Source organism: Verticillium alfalfae, genomic scaffold (genome assembly GCF_000150825.1).
Source record: "Verticillium alfalfae VaMs.102 supercont1.15 genomic scaffold, whole genome shotgun sequence".
NCBI lineage: Eukaryota > Fungi > Ascomycota > Sordariomycetes > Glomerellales > Plectosphaerellaceae > Verticillium > Verticillium alfalfae.
This window is the reverse complement of record NW_003315024.1, coordinates 121,415-141,266: the sequence shown is the minus strand read 5'-3', so window position 1 is coordinate 141,266 and position 19,852 is coordinate 121,415. Positions and strand designations below refer to the sequence as shown.

The 19,852-nt window shown below is 58.0% G+C and overlaps 6 protein-coding genes across 6 annotated transcripts in view; 1 reads left to right on the top strand and 5 right to left on the bottom strand.

Annotated features, from left to right (window-relative positions):
- Positions 1–354, bottom strand: part of VDBG_09370 (hypothetical protein) — a gene marked incomplete at both ends in the record, with an annotated part of 2,497 nt that extends 2,143 nt beyond the window's left edge. The window contains one exon of the mRNA XM_003000129.1: positions 22–354. Coding sequence (XP_003000175.1) covers positions 22–354 — 333 coding nt within the window. The remainder of the gene's footprint in view (positions 1–21) is intronic.
- Positions 355–1,226: 872 nt separating this feature from the next.
- VDBG_09369 (malate dehydrogenase) lies at positions 1,227–2,183 on the bottom strand (the record flags this gene model as incomplete). The annotated part of the gene is made up of 3 exons (XM_003000128.1): positions 1,227–1,281; positions 1,358–1,925; positions 1,976–2,183. 3 exons carry the CDS (start codon positions 2,181–2,183, stop codon positions 1,227–1,229), a joined length of 831 nt encoding a protein of 276 aa, XP_003000174.1.
- A 1,949-nt stretch (positions 2,184–4,132) lies between these two features.
- Positions 4,133–6,444, bottom strand: VDBG_09368 (CASP; the record flags this gene model as incomplete). The annotated part of the gene is made up of 3 exons (XM_003000127.1): positions 4,133–6,036; positions 6,093–6,260; positions 6,318–6,444. The coding sequence occupies 3 exons, from the start codon at positions 6,442–6,444 to the stop codon at positions 4,133–4,135; spliced, it is 2,199 nt and encodes a 732-aa protein (XP_003000173.1).
- Positions 6,445–7,167: 723 nt separating this feature from the next.
- On the top strand, positions 7,168–10,840 carry VDBG_09367 (conserved hypothetical protein; the record flags this gene model as incomplete). Its single annotated transcript, XM_003000126.1, has 4 exons — positions 7,168–7,327; positions 7,388–7,794; positions 7,846–10,157; positions 10,231–10,840. The coding sequence occupies 4 exons, from the start codon at positions 7,168–7,170 to the stop codon at positions 10,838–10,840; spliced, it is 3,489 nt and encodes a 1,162-aa protein (XP_003000172.1).
- Positions 10,841–11,948: 1,108 nt separating this feature from the next.
- On the bottom strand, positions 11,949–12,881 carry VDBG_09366 (conserved hypothetical protein; the record flags this gene model as incomplete). The annotated part of the gene is made up of 1 exon (XM_003000125.1): positions 11,949–12,881. One exon carries the CDS (start codon positions 12,879–12,881, stop codon positions 11,949–11,951), a length of 933 nt encoding a protein of 310 aa, XP_003000171.1.
- A 3,157-nt stretch (positions 12,882–16,038) lies between these two features.
- On the bottom strand, positions 16,039–18,222 carry VDBG_09365 (zinc finger protein; the record flags this gene model as incomplete). Its single annotated transcript, XM_003000124.1, has 3 exons — positions 16,039–16,544; positions 16,612–17,400; positions 17,760–18,222. The coding sequence occupies 3 exons, from the start codon at positions 18,220–18,222 to the stop codon at positions 16,039–16,041; spliced, it is 1,758 nt and encodes a 585-aa protein (XP_003000170.1).
- Positions 18,223–19,852: the final 1,630 nt, after the last annotated feature.

Here is a 19,852-nt window from a genome sequence, read left to right as displayed (position 1 = left end):
TGAGAGCGTCTGCGCCGTGACTGTCTGATGGTCGCCGTCTCTTGCCTCGTTGCTCTGGGCCGTGTACAGCTCTGCGTTGAAAGGAACAACGACGTTGCGAAAGTACTGAGAGGCAAGCTTGAGCTCAAACTCCTTGTTGACAGCCCGCAGATTCTCGACGTCAGACCTCGAGAGAAAGGAGGTTATCTCGATAAAGAGTTCCATGGGGATGGCGTTGGCAGGCCATGTGAGCGGCTGACGGCCGCCGGCGAGGTGGTTTTGGGAGTCTTCTGGGGGCCATCTACGTAATTTGTGCAGGAAGGCGGACCTGGCAGGTCGGCGGCCTGAGGATCGCCATGATCGATGGCCCGGCATCGTATGAAACCCACCGAGGACCGGACTTCTTGTGAGTCGGTGGTGCCGGTCCAGTTATCGAGAACTGGAAGGGCTGGTCGTTGATGGAAGGTGAAACGCAAGTGACCCGACAGACGTGAGGTAAGGTAGGTACCTAGATAGGCAAGGTAAGAAGGTAGGAAAGTGGGTTCACGCCGCAGTGTCGTCAATCCAACGTTTTCATGGTGCACATCGGACCCCCATAATGGGAAATCGTCATGGTTTTATTGCAGCATGGAGTTTGTCTGTACGCAATTGAGACACAGGGCCTGCGATGGGCTTTGTTAATGCCGACACAGTCTGTTCCTCTGCAGCGGCAGAGTTCAAGCAACCACCCCCCCCCCCCATCCAATTTTCTTATCGTTATCGACATGCTGCTGTTCATTGGCGGTTGGGATCAGTGTCTGGGCCAGCTAAGTGGAGGGGCGGCATGTCGTCAGCGGGGTGCATTGGCTGCGACGATCTCCAGAGAAAGTCAAATGGCGCCCAGCCGATGCTGTTACCATTGAAAGTTTCCATCAAAACCATCAACACCACGACCGTGCCAGCCACGGTGTGTTTATGCTCTTTCGGAGAATACCATCGGGAAAATCATCTGAGTGTGCCACAAATGGAAAGATAAATAAATATGAAAAGTTCAGGAATCGACGGTTCAAGACATCGCAAAAAGGAGCCACTCAATACGCGCCAACATAGCTAAGTTGGCAATTATAGGAGCACTCTACTTGACATCGGAAGATGCACCTGCCACTGGAGAACTTGGTACGAAAGTTTCCGGGCTGGGTGCGAAAATTGGAGGGAAAACAAACAGACCGCCCAACAAGCAAAATACGCCCACTGCTCCTACCTGACGCCTAGTCCTCGTCCTCATCCTGCGTGTCCGGCGCGGGTCCTGCGTAGAACCAGTACCTACAGACGCGCGTTAGCTTTCTGCGACGTGCACAGCCATAGGGTGGGGGGGGGGCAGAAGGGGGAAGAAACTTACGCAGCAGCATACTGCACCTGGAAACTCTCAGGCTGCCCGGCGCACGAGCTCGGCGGACTTCCGCCGGCTGTCGTGAGGCGGTAGATCTCCTGGATGTCTCCCGCTGTCCTGCCGTCCTTGGTGAGGAGTTTCAGCCACGCGACGGCCTTCTCGCCCCTCTGGCCCACAGCCGAAGCAGCAGGCGCTGGCGTCGACGAGTTGAGCCCGCAGTAGGTGTCGCCAATTTCGCGGTCGCCTTCGCGGATGTGGAAGTACGGCGTCTTGGCGTCGTAGAAGAAGTGATCGCCGGCGAAGACGGCGTTGCTGGGTCCGAGACGATGATTGTTGGCGCCGGGGAGGAGCGGCTCGGTCGAGAGGTTGAACTGCATCGAGACCTTGGGGATCAGGGCGAGGAGGTCTGGGTAGGCGACAGCGATGCAGCTGACGTTGAAGAGCGAGGCGACGGCGCCGGCAGCCTGGGGGACGGCCGTTGCGTTGCCGACGTCGCAGGTGTAGTTCTGGGTGCCGCGGCCCACGGCGACGTGCTTGAGGGTCAGGCCCTCGGAAACAGGAGGGAGAGGTTCCGGGGCTGGTGGGCTTGGTTAGTGGGTGGCAGTGGACGGCGCGACAAGCGCTTACCGATGGGCATTCTGGCTTGCGAGAGGTCGCACGAGGGCGCACGCGTGGTGTAGCGGCTTGCCTGGACCTTGGATGCGAGGAGCGTGAAGTACTCGGACATGGCTTCCATGCTGCGGGGCGGGGTGTTGTCGCCTTCGAGCTCCGGGTACCGGGGCGCTGCCAGGACCGTGGCGGCCAATGCCTGCGCAAGAAATGTTGAGAAACGCATAGTTGAAGCGTTTTCGGAGGAGATGGAAGGATGTGTTTTTGGCGAGTTTTGTATTCGTAGTTATGGTGGCTGAGAGGGCGTCGTCGTTGATGGCGGGTATGGAGAAGCACCTGCCCAGAGCACGAAAGGAAATTTCAAAGAACCAGAGACCGAGAGGAATGAATAGGAAAGAGACGAAATGAAACCAACGGAAGGGAAAAGGTTCCAGCCTCTTGATATGGACACGAGCTGCAGAGTGTTATGGATAACGAAAAGACTCATGATCGCTGCCGTGCATCAGGGCGCCAACGTCTATTATACCACGTTCGACGTTCCACGACCCACGACCCACGAGGCACGAGGCACGACACGCACGGGAAGGAACCACGATTGACACCTCGACCCGGCGGCAGCGCATCGCCGTGTCACGAGCCAGCCAGAGCGCTTTGCAGGTACCCTCTTCTGCAGACGCCCTGACACGAGCAGGGGATCCCATGGCACCGAGGCGAGGGTGGGTTCGACGGGTGGATGATGTTCATCCGGAGAAGCCAAGACTGACAGCCGCCCGTGCCACAGCGGGTGCGGGTGGTTCCCTGGCCCGGGAGTGGCTGGGCGATCGTCGCCGCATTGGGATGCAAGCGCCCGGGCGGCAACGCTGGTCTAGAGTCTAGAGTCTGGAGTCTGGAGTCTGCAAGATGGGAAACCGATCGGGTGCATCTATTCTGGGACATGGCATTTTGTTCTACAGAAAATTGTGGAAGCCGTTCAGTCTGGTGCAGACGAGAGATGCTGTGGCTTGAACCACGGTCGTGGCCCATGAGAACCGAAGGGGTTGATGACAAAAGTTTCCCGTACGGGTTTTTTCTCTTCCATGCCAATGACGAGCAATCAATCCACGAATATCCCACCATGCTCGTCTTGCTTCGTGATGCTCACGAAGCGAGAGGCAGGCAGGCACCAATGACCAAAGCAGGCCGCGTCCACTGCATGATATCTCGAGGCCACAATGTTTACACAGCTGACTCACCACCACACGTTGTAGATGCCCACATCAAGTAAGGTACCTAGTTAAGTAAATAGGTAGCAGTAGCTCAGATCCCTACCAACTTCGCTCAACAGCCCAAGCAAGCCACGCCCTCACTCATGTCAACATGCCCGCCTGCCGAGGAAACACAGAAGAACACCAGGCGTCTACACCAGGCGTCTATGCTCCCGCGTCCCCGCCTCCCCAAAATAGCCGAAATCCCCTGATGTATCATCGATTGGCCACGAGCGTCCCTCAGCAGAAGCCCGTCACCTCCCTCTCCAATTACCGGACGCGGCCATGCAGTACAGTCCCGCTACGCACCCTCATTGGGCTCAGGGTCTCGATGCGCTTTTGCAGGCCCCGCCTGGTCGCGCAAAATGGCCGGCGGTAAAACAAATACACGTTACCTAGGTTGGTAGCTTGCTTTGATACTTCTTTGTTTAAACTCAACTTGTGAAGCGTGAGGAACTTACTTGGCCGGATATGCGCTCAATCGGCGGCGCTTCCAAGCATGGACCGCCACTGACTTTTCTGAACCAAAGGGTAGCGAACACAAGTTGAAAGAAGGGAAAGTATGCCCAGCTTGGCAACGATCTCCTGAATCAAGTGCATCGACCGGCCGACCGACACGACATGATGCACAGATCACTATCGAGTCGGTGGTTGATCCACCTGATATTACACTGGCTAGATAAGGCTCATTCCCAACTCTCTGCAGTATCCAGGCGGTGCAGGCCTTGTGAGCCACATCATGGATGCGTCTGAGTGGCAATGCCGACTGTGTCACGAGAACCCTAAATCAACCCAGCCGCCGAAAACCTGATTCCAACCTGCCGAGCGCCGCGAAAGGGGGGAAGGAGGGCAGATGATGCCGCACGGCGCTTGGGGATTGTCCCGCCCGCAGGGCCAGACGTGGCGCCGCCATTGTCCGGTCCGCCATGCCTTACTGAGGCCAGTCCTTCTCTCCCGCTATCCCTCCGTCGACGATCCCTCCCACCACCGAGCCGCCCACGGCCGAGTTCGTCATGGCCGTGTAATGGTGGTCCACGTCTGTCATAACCAGCCAGTACATCGATATGAAGACCAATAGGTGAAGCGCCGCGCAATATGATGCGAACAGGTTTCGACTCGTGCGTGTCGCAAGCACCATCCGCGTGATCGTGTACACCATGCGCTCGGGTAGGCTCATCCTCTTGTACGCTCTCGCCGATTCTCGCCCGCGGAACTGTGCAAACGGTGAAATGTTGGACTCGTACGCCTTCTGGTATCTGTCCATGGCCATGCCCGGTGTGCCGGAGCCGCCAATGGGCACCGTCGAGGGGTTAGGGTTCGAGCCAAACGCTGCCGATGACGACGCCGCCGATGGACCAGCGCGGTTGTACGTCGAGACGTATCGAGTCTTCTCGTACAAGTTCAGATTGTCCTTCTGCAGAGAGGCGATCTCTTGCCGAAGCTGTGACACTGTCCGATGCGTCTCTGAAAGCTCTCCCTCCAATTGGGCGTTCTTCTTCTTGAAACGATCACGTTGCGCCGTGACCATGGGCAGGATGCCTGATCCGCCGCCCATGGGTTCGCCACCGCCCATGCGGGGATCGATGCCGCTGATGATGGAAGAGGTTGGAGAAATCCTTCCCCCGCCCCTCCTGCCAGGGGCAACCGATGGCGCGTATCTGCTCATGGCCACCGAGGCACCGGATGGGAAGGCATTGGTTGACTCCGACTGAACATCGGCTAGATCGTTCTCTAGCTTCTCGTTGAGGTTTTGCGACCTCTCTAGATCGGCGTTGGTTCGAGACAGCTCTTCCTGGAGGTCCTGCAGTTTGGACTGCAGGTCTTGATGCGAGACGCGTAGAATGGTCAACTCATCGCCAAGCTTCTTGTTGCGCGCCAGCAGGAGCTTCTCGAGAGTATCACTACCTGGCTTGGCGGTAGAGCTGTCTTCGCCACTTGTCTCCGTGACGTCGTCATCTTCTTCTCCTGTTGCAAACTCGATGCTTTTCAAAACCTCGAGCTCCTGCTTCACGTCGTCGTAGTCGCTCCATTTCTGGACCTTTGCCTTGAGATTGTCTCTTTCTTCCTTCAGTAGGCCGACTTCTCTCTCTATGGAGCGCAGTCTGGTGTCGAGATCGCGTTTCATGCCGTCCTTCTCGACCCTAGAGGCATCCAGCTTACGCATCAAAGAGGAGTTTTCTGATCGCATTCGCATGTAGCCAGGATCGTCCTCGAGCGTTGTAGCAGACGATGCCGAGGCCTGAGTCTTGGCCTGGGCCAGGTCTAGGCGCAGCTGTTCATTCCTGGCCTCCATCTCGGCCAGGCGGGCACTCGTGCGCTCAACGTCGGATCTGAGCATCTCGAGTTCGGCGCTTGCAACATGACCACCCTGCGACTCCTCGCCGTCGTCAGTCTTGCCGAGGCGTTGGCTGACCTCATAGCTGGCTTTGATTTCGTTCAGCAGGCGCTCCTGGTTCTCTACTTTGTCTTCCAGAGCCTTCTCCTTGGCCTCCCAATTGCCCTTCTTCTCTTCGACCACAGCAGTCCAGGTGGCCTCGACCTCCTTGACTCGGGTCTCGAGGTTGTTCTCCAGTTCCCGACGCGCCGTCGTCTCCGTCTGTAGTTTGGCCTCGGTATCCTCGAACTGTGACGTCAGCGTACTGACTGACTGCTGTAGGCGCTCGTTTTCTTCGGATAGCTTTGGCACCGTGTCCTCTGACACTAGCATGGCATCCACAGAGGCCTCGAGCAGCGGGTATGGGTCAGGGGCCTCGGATAGAGAGGTGTACGCCTGGAGGAAAGTCGAGTTGATTGACTTGGAGTGGTTCGTCACCAGATCGATGAATCCCTGGTAGGCTTGACACGGCAACGTTAGCAAGGAGTTTGCGTTTGGATGACGCGGCCTCGAATACCTTTCAACAAGCCCTTGATCTCGGTCAATTTGGCACCATCGTCGAGCTTTCGAAAGTCCTTTGTCTTCTGGGCAAGATCCTTCCGCTGAATAGTGGAATCTCTCTGGTACGTGACGATCTCTGAGGCAGTGTTGTCTAGGTTCGAGATGAGGTTTGTGTAGTCGATTGCTGGAGAGGGGCGTTAACGATCTCGTTCCCTGAGCCGTGAGCTGTGGTGGTTCTTACTCCTCCAGGCCGAGATGGCATGCTGGAACTTGTTGTCGCCCTCGGGTCGGGGCGCATCTTCGGTCGCGGGGTTGGTAGAGTCGATCTGGCCTGCCTGAGCTGACACCAGAGCTTCGATGTCGGCCATGGTTGTGTTCGGTGTTCGGAGCAGTGGTGGCTACCTTTGGCGGATCAACTCAACTCATTACCCAAAGGGGAAAAGACGAGACAGCGTCGAGCTGGTCGATGCGATGGTTACAGCAAGGTCGTTGGGCTTCGGTACTAATGATGTCGATGAGATTGAATCTCGGGGTGCGACTTGTTCTGGTTCCATTTCATGATGGAGCTCCTGACGAACGTGTTCCGTTCCCGGCAGCGCCCTGGACCTGGCACCTGATTGGCTGCTAGGTGGCCTGAGGCGGGCTCCCTGCGTTGGACGTGGATCAGTCGCGCCGTAGGTGGCTAGCCAGGCACGAATCTCCGCCTCCACTAGAGCTCCTGTCAGTGGCTGCAATGGCCGCAGTCCACTGTACCTGACCTGTAATCGTAATCAAGTGGTTATCTTACCTGCCTAGCTTAGGTAGGTACCCAAGGTACCTTACGTAGGTACGTACGTACGTAGGCACCTACATGTACATAGGTCGGTCGAGGAACCTACCTGTACCTACCCCTGCCTCGCCTTGGCTTGCCTGGCTTGAACCAACCTGTGTGAGAGCACCTCACCCGCCAAGCTCCAGCCCCATCACGAACTCCCCGGCAGCATCGCCTCGGCCGCATCAGCGTTCGAGCGACTCTCAGCACCACCGTCCAACCGAGCAGCCTGGCAAGCATGGCGAAGCAATGCCGATGACACTGAAAAATCTGACACGACATGGCTTCTGATGATCCCGTCAAGGAGCAATCGCCCCGACAGCTTGACTTGGCCCGCCTCCAGGACGGGCCTTATGTCCTACGAACCCTTCTGGAAGATGTACCCCTCTCGGCGGATGGTCCCGTGACAGACGTGAAGATCAACTGTGTCGAATATTTTGGTACGCTATCTAGGGTGTGTGCTTTCTAGCCGGCCTGCGACTAACGTTGCCATATTATAGACCACAACTTATACGTAGGAACGAGCGCATCTGAGCTACTTCACTTCGTCCAAATCCCGCCCGACCCCTCCGATCCCTCTGGCCGACCAACCTTTATCCTGGCGTCCCGACTCCAGCCTCCCTTTGCTGAGACCAACAATACGAAGCCAGGTGTGCAGCAGATCTTGCTGCTGCCCCGAGTGTCCAAAGCATGCATCCTGTGCAACTGGACCGTCACTTTCTACTCCTTGCCTGAACTCAGCCCTGTCTTTGGCACTACACAGGTCAAGAACTGCAACTGGGTCGGCGGTGTTGACCTGAACGACCCGCAAGATGACCCCGACGCCGACGATCCGGTCACAATATTACTGTCCCTCAACCGTAGAATCCAGGTGGTACGGATAGGTGATGATCCCAGGGCTATCAAGGTAGGTCATTACGCACCCAGCTGTAGCGAAGACCATACTGATGGTTAGCAGAACATAGATGTCGGCGGTAGCACTATTTCCGTCCGTCGTGACACAATCGCCTGCGTGGCAGATTCCAGGAGCTACTCCTTACTGGACGTCACCCGGCAGCTCAAGATCCCGCTTATGACCATATCGTCTCTCGATGACTCCCAACCCGGCGGAGAGATCGGTCAGGCTCAGAACATTGCCGGCAGCGTTGAAGGGGGTATCTTGCGAAGCGTTTCTGCCGTGCAGAACAGGCCGCTGCAGGCAGCCCAAGCCCAGGGCCATAGCAGAAGCACGAGTCTAGGGGGGAGCTTGCCTCTTCGGCCCTCGGATTCATCACCTCCCACACCCTCTGCTAGCCCACGACCGCCGCATGGCCCCCATTTGCCGCCGCCTTCAGAAAACGACAAGCCCTTGCCTGAAGCGCCAACTCAAGAGGCGCAGGAGGCACCGCCAGCTTCAGAGCCCGCTGCGCCTCCGAAGGCCAAGCCCGTTTTCCTCAAGCCGCACATTGTGTCACCGACGCCTGACGAGTTCTTGCTTGTTACAGGCACAGGGCTCTCAGAGCCGGGTATCGGCCTATTTGTCAATCTAGACGGTGACCCTACGAGGCCCACTGTTGAGTTTGAGCGTTACCCCCGCGAGGTTGTTGTGGATGGGGGCTCATCCGATCTGGCGTCATCACAGACATCGCCCAGTGATGCAGAGGAGGGCTATCTACTCGCTTCGATGGCAAGGGAGGTTGACAAAGAAATGCGCCACGGTATCGAGATTCAGAGATGGGACGGCGATGGGAGTGAGCCCGACAATTCAAAATTCTGGCTTGAAGCTGAATCAATACCCGGCATCGAACAAGCGAGTGTAACACTGGGAATCCGATCTATGATTGGCGAAGAAGAGACGCACTTTTCCGAGATCGTGGACAGGATATGCCAGCGAAAGTTCTCGCCTTTCTCCCTGGGCAGTTTGGAGCCTTCGACATTGTCCCTTAAGAGTGCAGACTCGCGTACTGCCTCGTCTCTAGAGCGTGTATCAAGGGAACGCGAATTGTTCGACAGAGACAATGATACGCAGAGGAAGGAGTCACTGCCTGATGGATGGCAGAGCAGTCGGAATGCCGAAGAAGAGGCATTTGTAGCGCGCTTCGCGAAGACGCAATCCCGAGTGGCCGTGTGGGCTGGAAACCACATCTGGTGGGCGGTCCGTAACCCGATTCTTCTCCAGTTGGAGGCTCGCATCGACGCTGCTTGTACACACGACGGGGAGACTGGCCGCATAGCCTTGGATCGCCGTGCAGTGTTCACAGCGTTGAATTCCATAAGAGGAAGAGAGCCCAAGACGGAATTAGAGTTTGTGACGTTCAGCTACATCCGCCAACGAGCGGCTGTGTTGCTGTTTGGTGATCTGCTACAGCCGAGCGATGATTCCTTCTCAGACGGAGAAGTCAAGGCGCTCGAGGAGGTACTCCTGGACAGTGCTCTCGACGCACGCGTTATTTTATCACTGGTACCAGGACTTCAAAATGAAATCATCGAGAGTAAGAGGGGGACATGGGTCTTTAGCGGCGTCAAGAAGGCTGCTGAGCAGTATCTGCGAAGCCACTCATTTGATCGAAGTCAGCACACCCTTGGGAGCCTGGATGCCCGTGTCATTCAATTCTTGCGCCGGTTCCTAGGATCATGGAGAAAGAAGAAGGATTTTGGCAGTATTCCCGACAAGGAAGAAGTTCTGCGCTCCGTAGATGCGGCGCTTCTGATCGTGCTGCTCGAACTGGATCGAGATGCACCCAAGGGCATCGCCCGCAGCAGCACAACGATCAGAGCCGAACTGAACGAAGTTGTGGACAAGGGCGTCGACTGCTTCGATCGGGCTGTGTCGTTACTCGAATCCTACCACCGACTTTTCGTCCTGAGCCGACTCTACCAAAGTCGTAAGATGGCTGGCGACGTGTTGGCTGTCTGGCGGCGCATCATAGAGGGTGAACGTGATGATGGCGGCGAGCTGCGCGACGGCGAGCAGCGAGTTCGCGAATATCTTATGAAGATCAACAGCCAGGCGCTCGTGCAAGAGTATGGCCTCTGGCTGGCCAACCGCAACCCTAAACTGGGTGTCCAGGTCTTCGCAGAGGACAAGGGAAGAGCGCCAAGGTTCGAGCCTACAACCGTTGTGGCTTTGCTTCGCGCCGAAGCTCCTACCGCGGTCAAGTATTACCTGGAGCATCTCGTCTTCGGAAAAGGCCACACTGGCTACGTCAACGACCTGATCACATACTATCTCGACATTGTCACTGGCGAATTGCATTCCTCGCAGACAAGCAGAGAAGCGTTTGCGGCCACGTACGACGCGTATCGCGCCCTCCAGGCCCCCAAGTCGACTTATCGTCACTTTTTGACCGACAACGCACCGAAGGATGATGAGGTATGGCAGAGCCGTCTGCGGTTGCTGCAACTCCTGGGCGGCACAGAAGACTACGATGCCGCCACGGTCCGTGCCAGCATCGAGTCTCTGCCCGGCGAGCTGCTTGTTCCCGAGATCATCATTCTCGATGGCCGAGAACGACGCCCACGAAGACGCGATCCGGCTGCTCGTCCACAAACTGGGTGACTTCGACACGGCCGTGTCGTACTGCCTGCGTGGTGGATCGAGCATCTACACGCCGCTGTCACGCGGCAGGAAGGACAGCATGCCGACGCACGAGATGCAGGCGCGCCTGTTCCGCGCCGTGCTGGGCGAGTTCCTCACGATTGCGGATGTGAGCGAACGCGTCGAACAGACGGGCGCGCTGCTCGAGAGATTCGGTGGCTGGTTCGAGATTGATGACATTCTGGGCCTCATTCCGGACGGGTGGTCCGTCGACATTGTGGCCGGGTTCCTCGTCAGGCGGCTGCGGCGGCTCATGCAGGAGAAACACGAGAGCTCCGTCATGAAGGCCTTGAGCTCGGCCGAGAACTTGCGGGTCAACCATGAGCTGATTGTCCGGATCGACGAGATGGGCCCGACCAATGAAGCAGCACAGTGAACGGCGAGAGAGGAGCGGGAAGCGGCGAGGCACAAGTCATGAGCATGATATGTATGAACAGTTAGTCTTATGTTGGCTTGGCGACGGTTCAATAGCACGGAGATCACTAGTCATCCACTACGTAACCAATTTCTAGAGAAAATGCATCAGCCGTAGACGTGTTCATGCCTGGCTCTCAACGTCTTGGTGTCGCGGCGATGTCTACAGCGCGGATCTAAGACTCCGTTGAGTAGAGTATCGGAAACCACGAGGCTATGCACCTCCTGGAAGAAAAGGCCCAATACAGTCCATCCAGTAGCAGTCTTGTTGCAGACAGTCGTGGCAGCTACGCACGATCAACGCAAATTAGACCAAGACGAAGAACAACAACAAGAACGGTCTGCCGCGAAGTCGACCCACGCGAGCATATTGCCCTCGTGCGAGGAGACTATTTAGATCTGGGCGGCCTATTGACGTGGACCCTGTCGATCACTTCCTCATTGCCGCGCGAGCTGAACTCAGCTGTCACGGCTACACGACGAGCTAGCAGGCTAGTAAAGCCACCGCCCACCAAACTCCAGGGGCAGAGCGGCCTCGGGCATCGTCGAGGGGCCTTGGCCTTTTTCAAGAATCGTCCATGAGCGCCATGGTCTATGCCAATTCCCATGAGGGGGACGCGAAGGGGAATGGAATGGCAGACTATGCGCTGTTCCCAAGACCGGCAGCAACGTCATCCGAAGCGCTATAGATGGGAGGCGTGCCAATGATGCCGGCCAAGACGGGCAGCGGCCTCAGCCGCACGGAGGAAGGTGACGCTACCACGGCGCCGGCGCAAGGAAGCTAAGGAAGCCGAGAGGAGAAAGTCTGCCGGACGGGAGATGATCCTGTTTCACCTCGGGCGAGCGAGCACATTTTTTTTGTCTGCTTTCTTGTTCTCCTGAGCTGGGGCGCAGTATATAAGAAGGTACAGGGAGACGTGCTGCCGCGCTGCAGGTTGGAGGGGTACGATAGACCGATCGAATGAACGAATGAACGACCGAACGACCGAACGACCGAACGACCGAACTAGAATGAACGCCCGAATGAACAAATGAACGATTGAAGGACCGAAGGAAGAGCATAAAGATGCTCACGCCTCCGCCTTAGACGCCCCGAAGCCGGTCCGCCGCAGGATGGCGACGACAAGCCACCTCTTCCGGCCCGCGCCCTCCTCGCCTGGTCTCTCGTCGACCCAGGCCCGCTCGACGCCAGCGACATCCCGCTCCCAGATGGATTCGACCTCAAGGGCCGCGGCGGCCAGGAAGTCGGCCTCGAAAAAGTGACGCATCTTTTCACGTCCAGAGTGGAAGCCGGCGACGATCCAGACGCGGGCATCGGCCGTGTCGGCGAGGAAGTGGCTGACGGAGGCGAGGAGCGCGTCATGCAGCCAGGGCATCCACAGGCAGTCGGCAACGAGGAGACGATCAAAGGCATGCGCCGAGGACATGGCGAGCGGTGTTGTCAGGTCGCCCCAGGCGTGGCCCTCGACTGTGATTTCGGGAGCGACGGTGGACGTGGGCGATGCGGCCGGGACAGCGCCGAGGGCCACGTTGGCACGCAGGGTCTCGAGCACGGAGGGAGCGGGATAGTCCGTGACGACAACGCGGCGGGCGGAGAGGAGGGCGGCGAGGAGGCTCGGCAAGGCCGTACCAGCGCCGAGCTCGAGAGTCGCAAGGCCCTTGACATTGAAGGCCGAAGAAGGGGGCCCCAGAGGTGAGGGGCCACTGGTTGGGTGAGTGAGGGGTGAAGGCAAGGAGCCGGCTTCGATGAGTTCTGCCAAGAGGAGGGACGAGTTCCAGAGATAATGACTGAAAAGTCTACGGTCATGCTCGGTGGCGGGATCGGCCAGCGCCAGGGTAAAAGGCTTGGGCAGATGCGGCGACGTGTAGAGCAGATCATGATCCGAATCGCCGTGGATGTGTGGTTGGTCGTCGGGGTCCAGAGTCGCCAAGGCGGAGGAGAGAAAGTCTTCGGGCGAGTCTGCAGGAGGCCCTGTCAGGGCTATGCGAGAGGTGAGGTCCATGACGATGGTTGTCTCGCTATTGGGGGGCGGCAGCCTTGTGTGACAAAATGGTGTGTGCTGTGAGGTACATGGGCGAAACGGGACGGTTGACGATGGGTGACGGTAACGCCCACGCTAATACTGATGCTAACGGCAACGGGGTCAAACGGCGACCGGCAAAACGGCGGGGATCGAGATGCACGGCGGAAACGAAAAAGTCCCGATGGGATGGATGATCCACGGATGACCCGGCAGTCCGGCAGCGGCATCACCAGACCGCCACTTTCGGGAGGCCTGCGTGCTGCAATCTATTGTTGGATTCCTGAAGAGAGGGGAGGGAGAGGGGGGGCGGACAGCCCGTACGGGCAGTGCAAATGCAATGCATTCTCGAAGAAAAGGGTTCGCCGCAGCAGATGCACCACCGTTTTGGTTCTTGGGGGGTTTTCTGACGCAGGGTGCACCGCCACGTCGATGCAGTGACCCGCGCCTCCTTCCTTCAACTGCCCACCCCTGGCATGGGGCCAGAAATAGCGACGAACAGCCATAATCTCCACCGCACCCAATATGCCAGCAACTAAGCACGCCGGGACGCCCAGAAAAGGCTCCGAGAGAGGGAGAGGGGAGAGGGGAGAGAGGGAGAGGAGCAGAATTGGGTGCGCAAGCCACCAGTCAGCAGCCACCGCCCGCCACCTGCACCGACACGACAGAGCCGCCGGATACTGCCGTCGGCGACCTCCCTTCTTTTACGCTCCCACACGGTCACAGCAAGAACCCAAGCCAGTGAGCCAAGCCACACCTGCCGTCCAGATGCCTGCTGCACATCCCCCTCGATTTTCTGACAAGACGATAAGGTGCTCCGATAGGCCGATGCGTACCAGACAATCCCCCCCACCCCCTGGCCCTGCACCCGGGTGGATCCCCCGCACACACACACCCCCTACACTACGATGACCCGATTGACTGAATGGTTGACCGAGCCTGCCTGCCTGCCTCCTGCTGTCTGTGACTTGTCCTTTCCGCCCTCCCAACCCTTCATCGTGAGGGCCAACAGCTTGCTACGCCGCACTTGACGGGTTGCCATTGCACCGTCTTACCCTCCCCCCGGGACCCGATCGATGCAGGTGCCAGGGAGGTGGGTGCAGGTGCAGCAAAGCAATCACCCTTTCTCACTGTACCTCCCCTTGAATACCTAGGTAGGTACCGTACCTCCTGCCACACACACACACACACACACCTACCGCGGCGTCGCCGATCGACGGACAAGACAGGCCCACATTTTTCTTTTTTTTTTGCTTCGTGCTCTGCTCGACAGGGGCAAGCAACAAACAGACGACAAGTGAGCTGCAGTGGGGGGGGGAGGGGGGGACAAGAACAACACCAACCGAAGCGAGTTCACTCGTTGGTCATCTGATCTCTCCATACGGGCTTACCAGCCTACCGAACTACATGGTACATGGTACTCCTCTCACGGGCCTTTTTGCGCGGGGTGGAATCACCAAACAGACGAACATCAACATGGCGAATTTCGGCCGCCGGGAACGACGGACGAGGGCCTGCAGTTTTGCTCGCTGACTTTCTCGGCAGACGCCCATCTTCGAATCTCCCACCAGCCCGCCGCTGTCGCCATCGCCATCGCCCGTGGCCCTGGTTCGCTCCTCCTCATTACCCTCTCACTCACCCCCCCCCCCTCCACTCCCCTTCTCTCCTTACCCCTGCCTCTACCTACCCACGTCTCCGAATGCCGCAACCCTACCGATTCCCAAGCAAATATTCATCGAGAACAAACGAAGAGACTAAACGATAAGAGCATGTCAGAAAAATAGCCCGAAGAGAAGGAGGAGGCAGAGGGAGAGTCTCCACTGCTGACTCTGACACAACGAGGCAGAATCGACACACTTGGCTAAACCAACCATCCCGGTGAACCCCACACCTCTTGGCCCCATTCCTCTGTATCCCCTTGCCCAGGTACGCTGCAGTAAGGTAAGTGCCTAGGTACTTACCTAGGTAGGTAGAGAGGGCCACGACGATGTTGGACCGAACGAGCCAACCAAGAGCCACAAAACGCCAGTCAGCCATTTCTTCAGTACCGGGACTCCTCCCCCCACCAGCCCAGACGCACAAACACACAGACACACACGCAGAGAGAGAGAGGGAGAGAGAGAGAGGGAGACAGAGGAAAAGGAAAATAAAAGAAACGGGGTCATGAATCGATGTGCAGATCACACTCCACATTTCCGCACCGTTGCAAGATGACGATCCTCACGTCCGCCTTCAGCCAGACATGCCTCTCTGCTCCTCCTCTTGCTCCTCCTCCTAGCTTCCCCCTACCTCCTCAAGCAACCACCACCCCCTCCGTCTTTATCGATGCTCCTCCTCCCCGCTAACCCTGGGTTTGCGATAGCTTCGCCGTCGTTGGCGCGCACGCTACCTGCCCTTTCTCCATTTCGGACCCTAGAGGGTTCAGCAGGTCAAGGTGCGAGGGGAGGGGCCCGGGGCCTTGCCAGATCGAGACTCGGTCTCGTCGTCATCTTTGTGGTTCCCCCGTTAGCTGTTGACTATCAAATCACCCAAGCCATGGCAAGAAAGTGTGTGCAAAAGACGGCGTCTCTCTCTTCGCCTCATTTTGATTATGAATTATGTAGTATACTCTGACGCATTGGCACCAGGAACACACTGGTTGAAGAAAGAGCATTGAAGTAACGCGTGATGGAAATTGGCCAAGAAGAAAAAAGAAGGATACAAAATGGTCCAGAGGGTATCAATCCGACGGCAACTACTTTCCCGTTTCGTAGCCCGTTAAAAAAGTGGAAGAAGAAGGAAAAAGATGAGGGCGGGGGGGGAACCTTTCACCTCCCCGTCCTTTTCCCATGGTCATGACCGCGTTACCCTTCCCAGTGGAAACAGAAAACCCTCATCAGGCATCAGTCAAGCCATGAACCCCGTACCCCAAAAGCGCCTGTCCGTGCCTCTAAACAAATCCCTTTCCCCACCAGCTGGCGTCCCCGTCTGGTGGTGTCCCTTTTCCCGGACCTGCCAAATCCTTTTCGAAAGAAACCTGTTCGAAAAGAAGGAAAGCAGACGTATGTAGTGTGTATTAGACATTTGTGCGTCATCACCCTCCTTCTCCTGCTCGCCCACTCGGCACTGCCAGGGGGCCCCCCTCATCTCCGCCAGCCCCTCACGCTTCGACCGACTCCTGCTTGAGCAGGGCCTGCATCTGCTGGTACTGCTCCGGGGTCGGGTCGTCTGACACCCAGGCACCCTTCTCTGCGTCCGTGGCCCCGTGGAAGCCCTCGGCGCGCATGACGGTGAACATGTCAAGGTCCGTGACGTACGACTTGCCGTCTTGGAGCTTGATGCGGACTTCGTGCTCCGTCGACAGCACCATGTCGTCTTTGGCCAGGCGGCGAGGACCGTCAAACACGCCGAGCACGCGCTTCTTCATCTTGACGAGGTCCTTGTTGAGGTCCCACGACTTGGGGCGCTGCTGCTTGCTCTTACGGCCCTTGCTCTTGTCGACACGCCCTGGCACGCCACCGCGCGAGTGGGTCATGCCGCGGGACTTGATGGCGCCGCTGATCATGCCGCTCCGCCTTGCGCTTGCGTGACCAGACTGAGCTCGTCCTTGGACGCCTCGTCCTCGTCCGTCCTCGTCCATGTCCAAAGTCATCCTCCTCGTCATCGCTGTTGTCTTGCATGTCGTCAACATGGTCTGCGTCGGGAGGTTGTTGCGCTCGAGCGTCTGGTGCACCTTTCTTGTCGTTCTCCACCTCGGCGAGCAGCCGCGCGTTGTTGGCCTCGGACGGGTCCTCCTGCTGCACGATGCGCAGCACGCAGTCGTCGAGATGTTCGTAGAAGTCCTGCGCGTTCGAGAAGGTCTGCGAGCAGGTCGAGCACTTGCCGGTGGCGTCGGGCGGGTAGCCGGTCAGCTTCTTGCCCGTGTTGGCACCGGATGTCTTCTTGCGGCTGTTGGGAGGCGTCTGCTCGACGCCGTGCACGGCCGTGAGGTGGCGCTTGAACACATCGGCACGGTTGAATGACTTCTCGGCAGGGGTGCCGGAGCCGGGGCAGAAGCCGCAGACCATGTTGCCCTTGTAGTGTGTGAGGGTGTGACGGTTCTTGTCGTACTTGCGGGCAAAGCCCTTGACGTGGTAGTCGCACGTCTGGATGGGGCACTTCTCGGGGCGCTCGTTCTGGTGTGTCAACATGTGCGCCTTGAGATCCTTGAACGTCTTGCCACAGTCGGGATGCGGGCAGCGCTGCTTTTCCTTGGTCTCGTCGCCGCTGTAAGCGTTGCCGGCCTCGGAGTACCCAGACTGGAACGAGTGAATGCTTGGCCTGCGGCCGTCCAGAGGCGCACTGTAGGGGCTGTAGTGCGGTTGGTAGCCCTCATGGAGGAAGGGAGACCGGCTGGCGTTGCGGGCGGCGGGCTGAGGTGAGGAGGAGGCGGAGGGAGACGCGGGATAGGCGTGGTGGTAAGCGGCCTCGTAACCAGGCATGGCCACGGGCCGGCTGATCTCTGGGTGGATCAGGGATGGGTCTGGTTGGATAGTGGTCAGCGCGCTGCTCGGAGCAAGGATCGAGGCATTAGAGGACAGAGGAGAAACCAACAAGAACACTCGAGGGGTGCCGTGAAGAGACCGCTACTTTGAGAGAAGAAAGGGGGCACGCGTGGTGTTCGCGGCGAGGCCGGCCAGGCTGGGACGACAGGGGACGAGAAGGAAGCAGAGCTAGGAGAGACAAATGACAAAGGAGAGGTTGGCGGTGGTGGCGGCATCTTGGTGTCGACAGCAAGGGCAGTCTCGCTCTCGGTGTCGCGAGCAACAGAGGAAACAGAAGGAGAAGACAGAGAAGTAGGTTGCGGCTGAACAGGAGTCCTAGAGATGTCTGGCAACTCACCCACAAAGCCGTGTGGCTTGGTGCTCGGGAACTCGAAAGTGAAGTCCTCCATACCTGGTGCGGTGTAGGACGTGTACTCGGTCCCGGCAGCACTGTAGAAGTCGCTGGGGACGATGCCGGGTGTGAGTCCAAGACCGTGTTGCGTCCACTCGGGATTCATGCCTATCTGGCCGTGGTGGGAGAGTGGAGAACCGGCGTTGGAAGAACAGGCCGAGGCTGTGGAGTGGTTGGAGGGTGGCATCTGGAGGTCACCTTCCTCAAAAACGCCTGGTGATTGCTGGCCGTTGTAAACGTACTGTGTCGCGTCGGCGTAGGTTGTGGCCTGTTCAAATCCCATGGACGCGGGAAACATGTACGAGCTGGTAGGAATGCTCATGTCCATCTGTGATGAGGCGAACAAGCCATGAGGCGGCTCAGGGTAGGAGTTGAAGTCTCCGTGCTCGCTGCTGGATTGGCGGGACATCATGGTGTAAGTGTGTTGTAGAGAGACCATTGCTTCTACGTCTGGTGTTTCTTCTGTCTGGTGCTGCTGGGTCGGCAGAGATATATGAGCCGAAGCTGGTTGGTTCTGGGTCGTGCTCAGCAGTGTCAAATTACTCGTGCCGTCACTGATGAGTGGATTAGTCTTGCGTGTCTCGCAGGCAGGCCGCGCTTGACAGTGGGGCCTTGGAGAGAGCAACGAGCTCACCTGATCCGAAGGCATGCCAAGGGCCCGGTCTGAGTCTCTTCTAAAGCTGCTGGAGAAGACAAGCTGGTTTCGATAGGCGTGCTTGTGAGACCAATTCGCTGTCTAGTCTGGTTCTGAACTGACGAGTGGGAAGTGCTGTGTAGCGATGATGAAGAGTGAGCGGACGATGGGATGGAGTAGCGAAGGTTGGTAACGAGGGTAGCCTGGTGGGTGCTGGGTGCTGTTCAGTCTTCCCTTCTGAGGTTCGAGATGTGCTTGTTACTTGTGAGGGTAGTGATGGTTGATGGGGGCGAGAAACATCACGGTGAGGGGCTTTGGGGGGGGGGACTCGGCGACTGATATAGACTGGTGATGAACCATGGGCATTGCGGTGCGAGAGAGAGACATCGAATGGGGGGCACATGGGTTGTGTGGGTGGTCCATGTTCCCGGTGGACGCGGACGCGGATCGCAAAGGGACCATCCACAACACAGCGCGGCGAGGCACAGGACAACCTTGACGAGAAACAGAGTCCAGGGGGGGGTCCCGTAGGGCAGCCCGGGGGGGGGATGCCAGGACCAGGACCAGGTTAGTCGGGGGAGGGTGTGCAGGGATCAGGGACAACCAGCCTGATGGTGGCTGGCCATCGCCGAAAGAGGTACGGGTACCTTGGGCTCGACAAGTGTCCTGAAAAGCCACTAGCCTCTTCTGTCAAGAAGTAAGAGGGGTCCTCAGAGGAAGGGGGGGCGTTTGTCGAATAGGACTCTGGGCGAGACGAGCCAGGCGAGACAACCTACAGAGCCATTCCAGGCCCTGTCAGGTCGGGTTTGGGCCACAGACGGATGAGCAACCAGTGCCCTGCAGGTCCTCATGACGGCACCCCTCGAGTGTTGTTCATAAATGGCTGCTTCGGACGAGATGGCCAGCACGCCAAATCAGGAGGCAGGATGCTGTGAGAGACGTCGCAGGTAGTCGGGAGGATCGAAGCAACTACATGGCAGTCCACGATTGGGACGAGTCGGTTCCCTCTGCTGCGTACCCGGTATGTTCGTGGGTGTTGTCGCTCCTCTTGGTGGCCTCCGAGGTCTGGCCCCACGGCATTTCTCCAAGCCGACTCAGCACCGCAGAGGGAAGAGCACAGCACCTAGACAAGTGAGCATGGCCCTGTACAGTAGGCGTACCGATACTTTCCAGGGCGTATCTCTTGTCTCAGAACATGGACGAGGGGCCAGACCCCTGCTGCCAGATGACTTTTGTCGCGGCACCGGAAGAGAAGCGAGGCCAGGCTTTGGACGTCATGTCTTACCGTATGTACGGTACGTCCCTTCTTGACCGTCAAGGCCCGTTTCGGTATCCGGTCATGGCTACGTCTATCCGTTCAAGCGCTCATGATGCTACCCATTAGGCGACAGACTCATTACCGCCC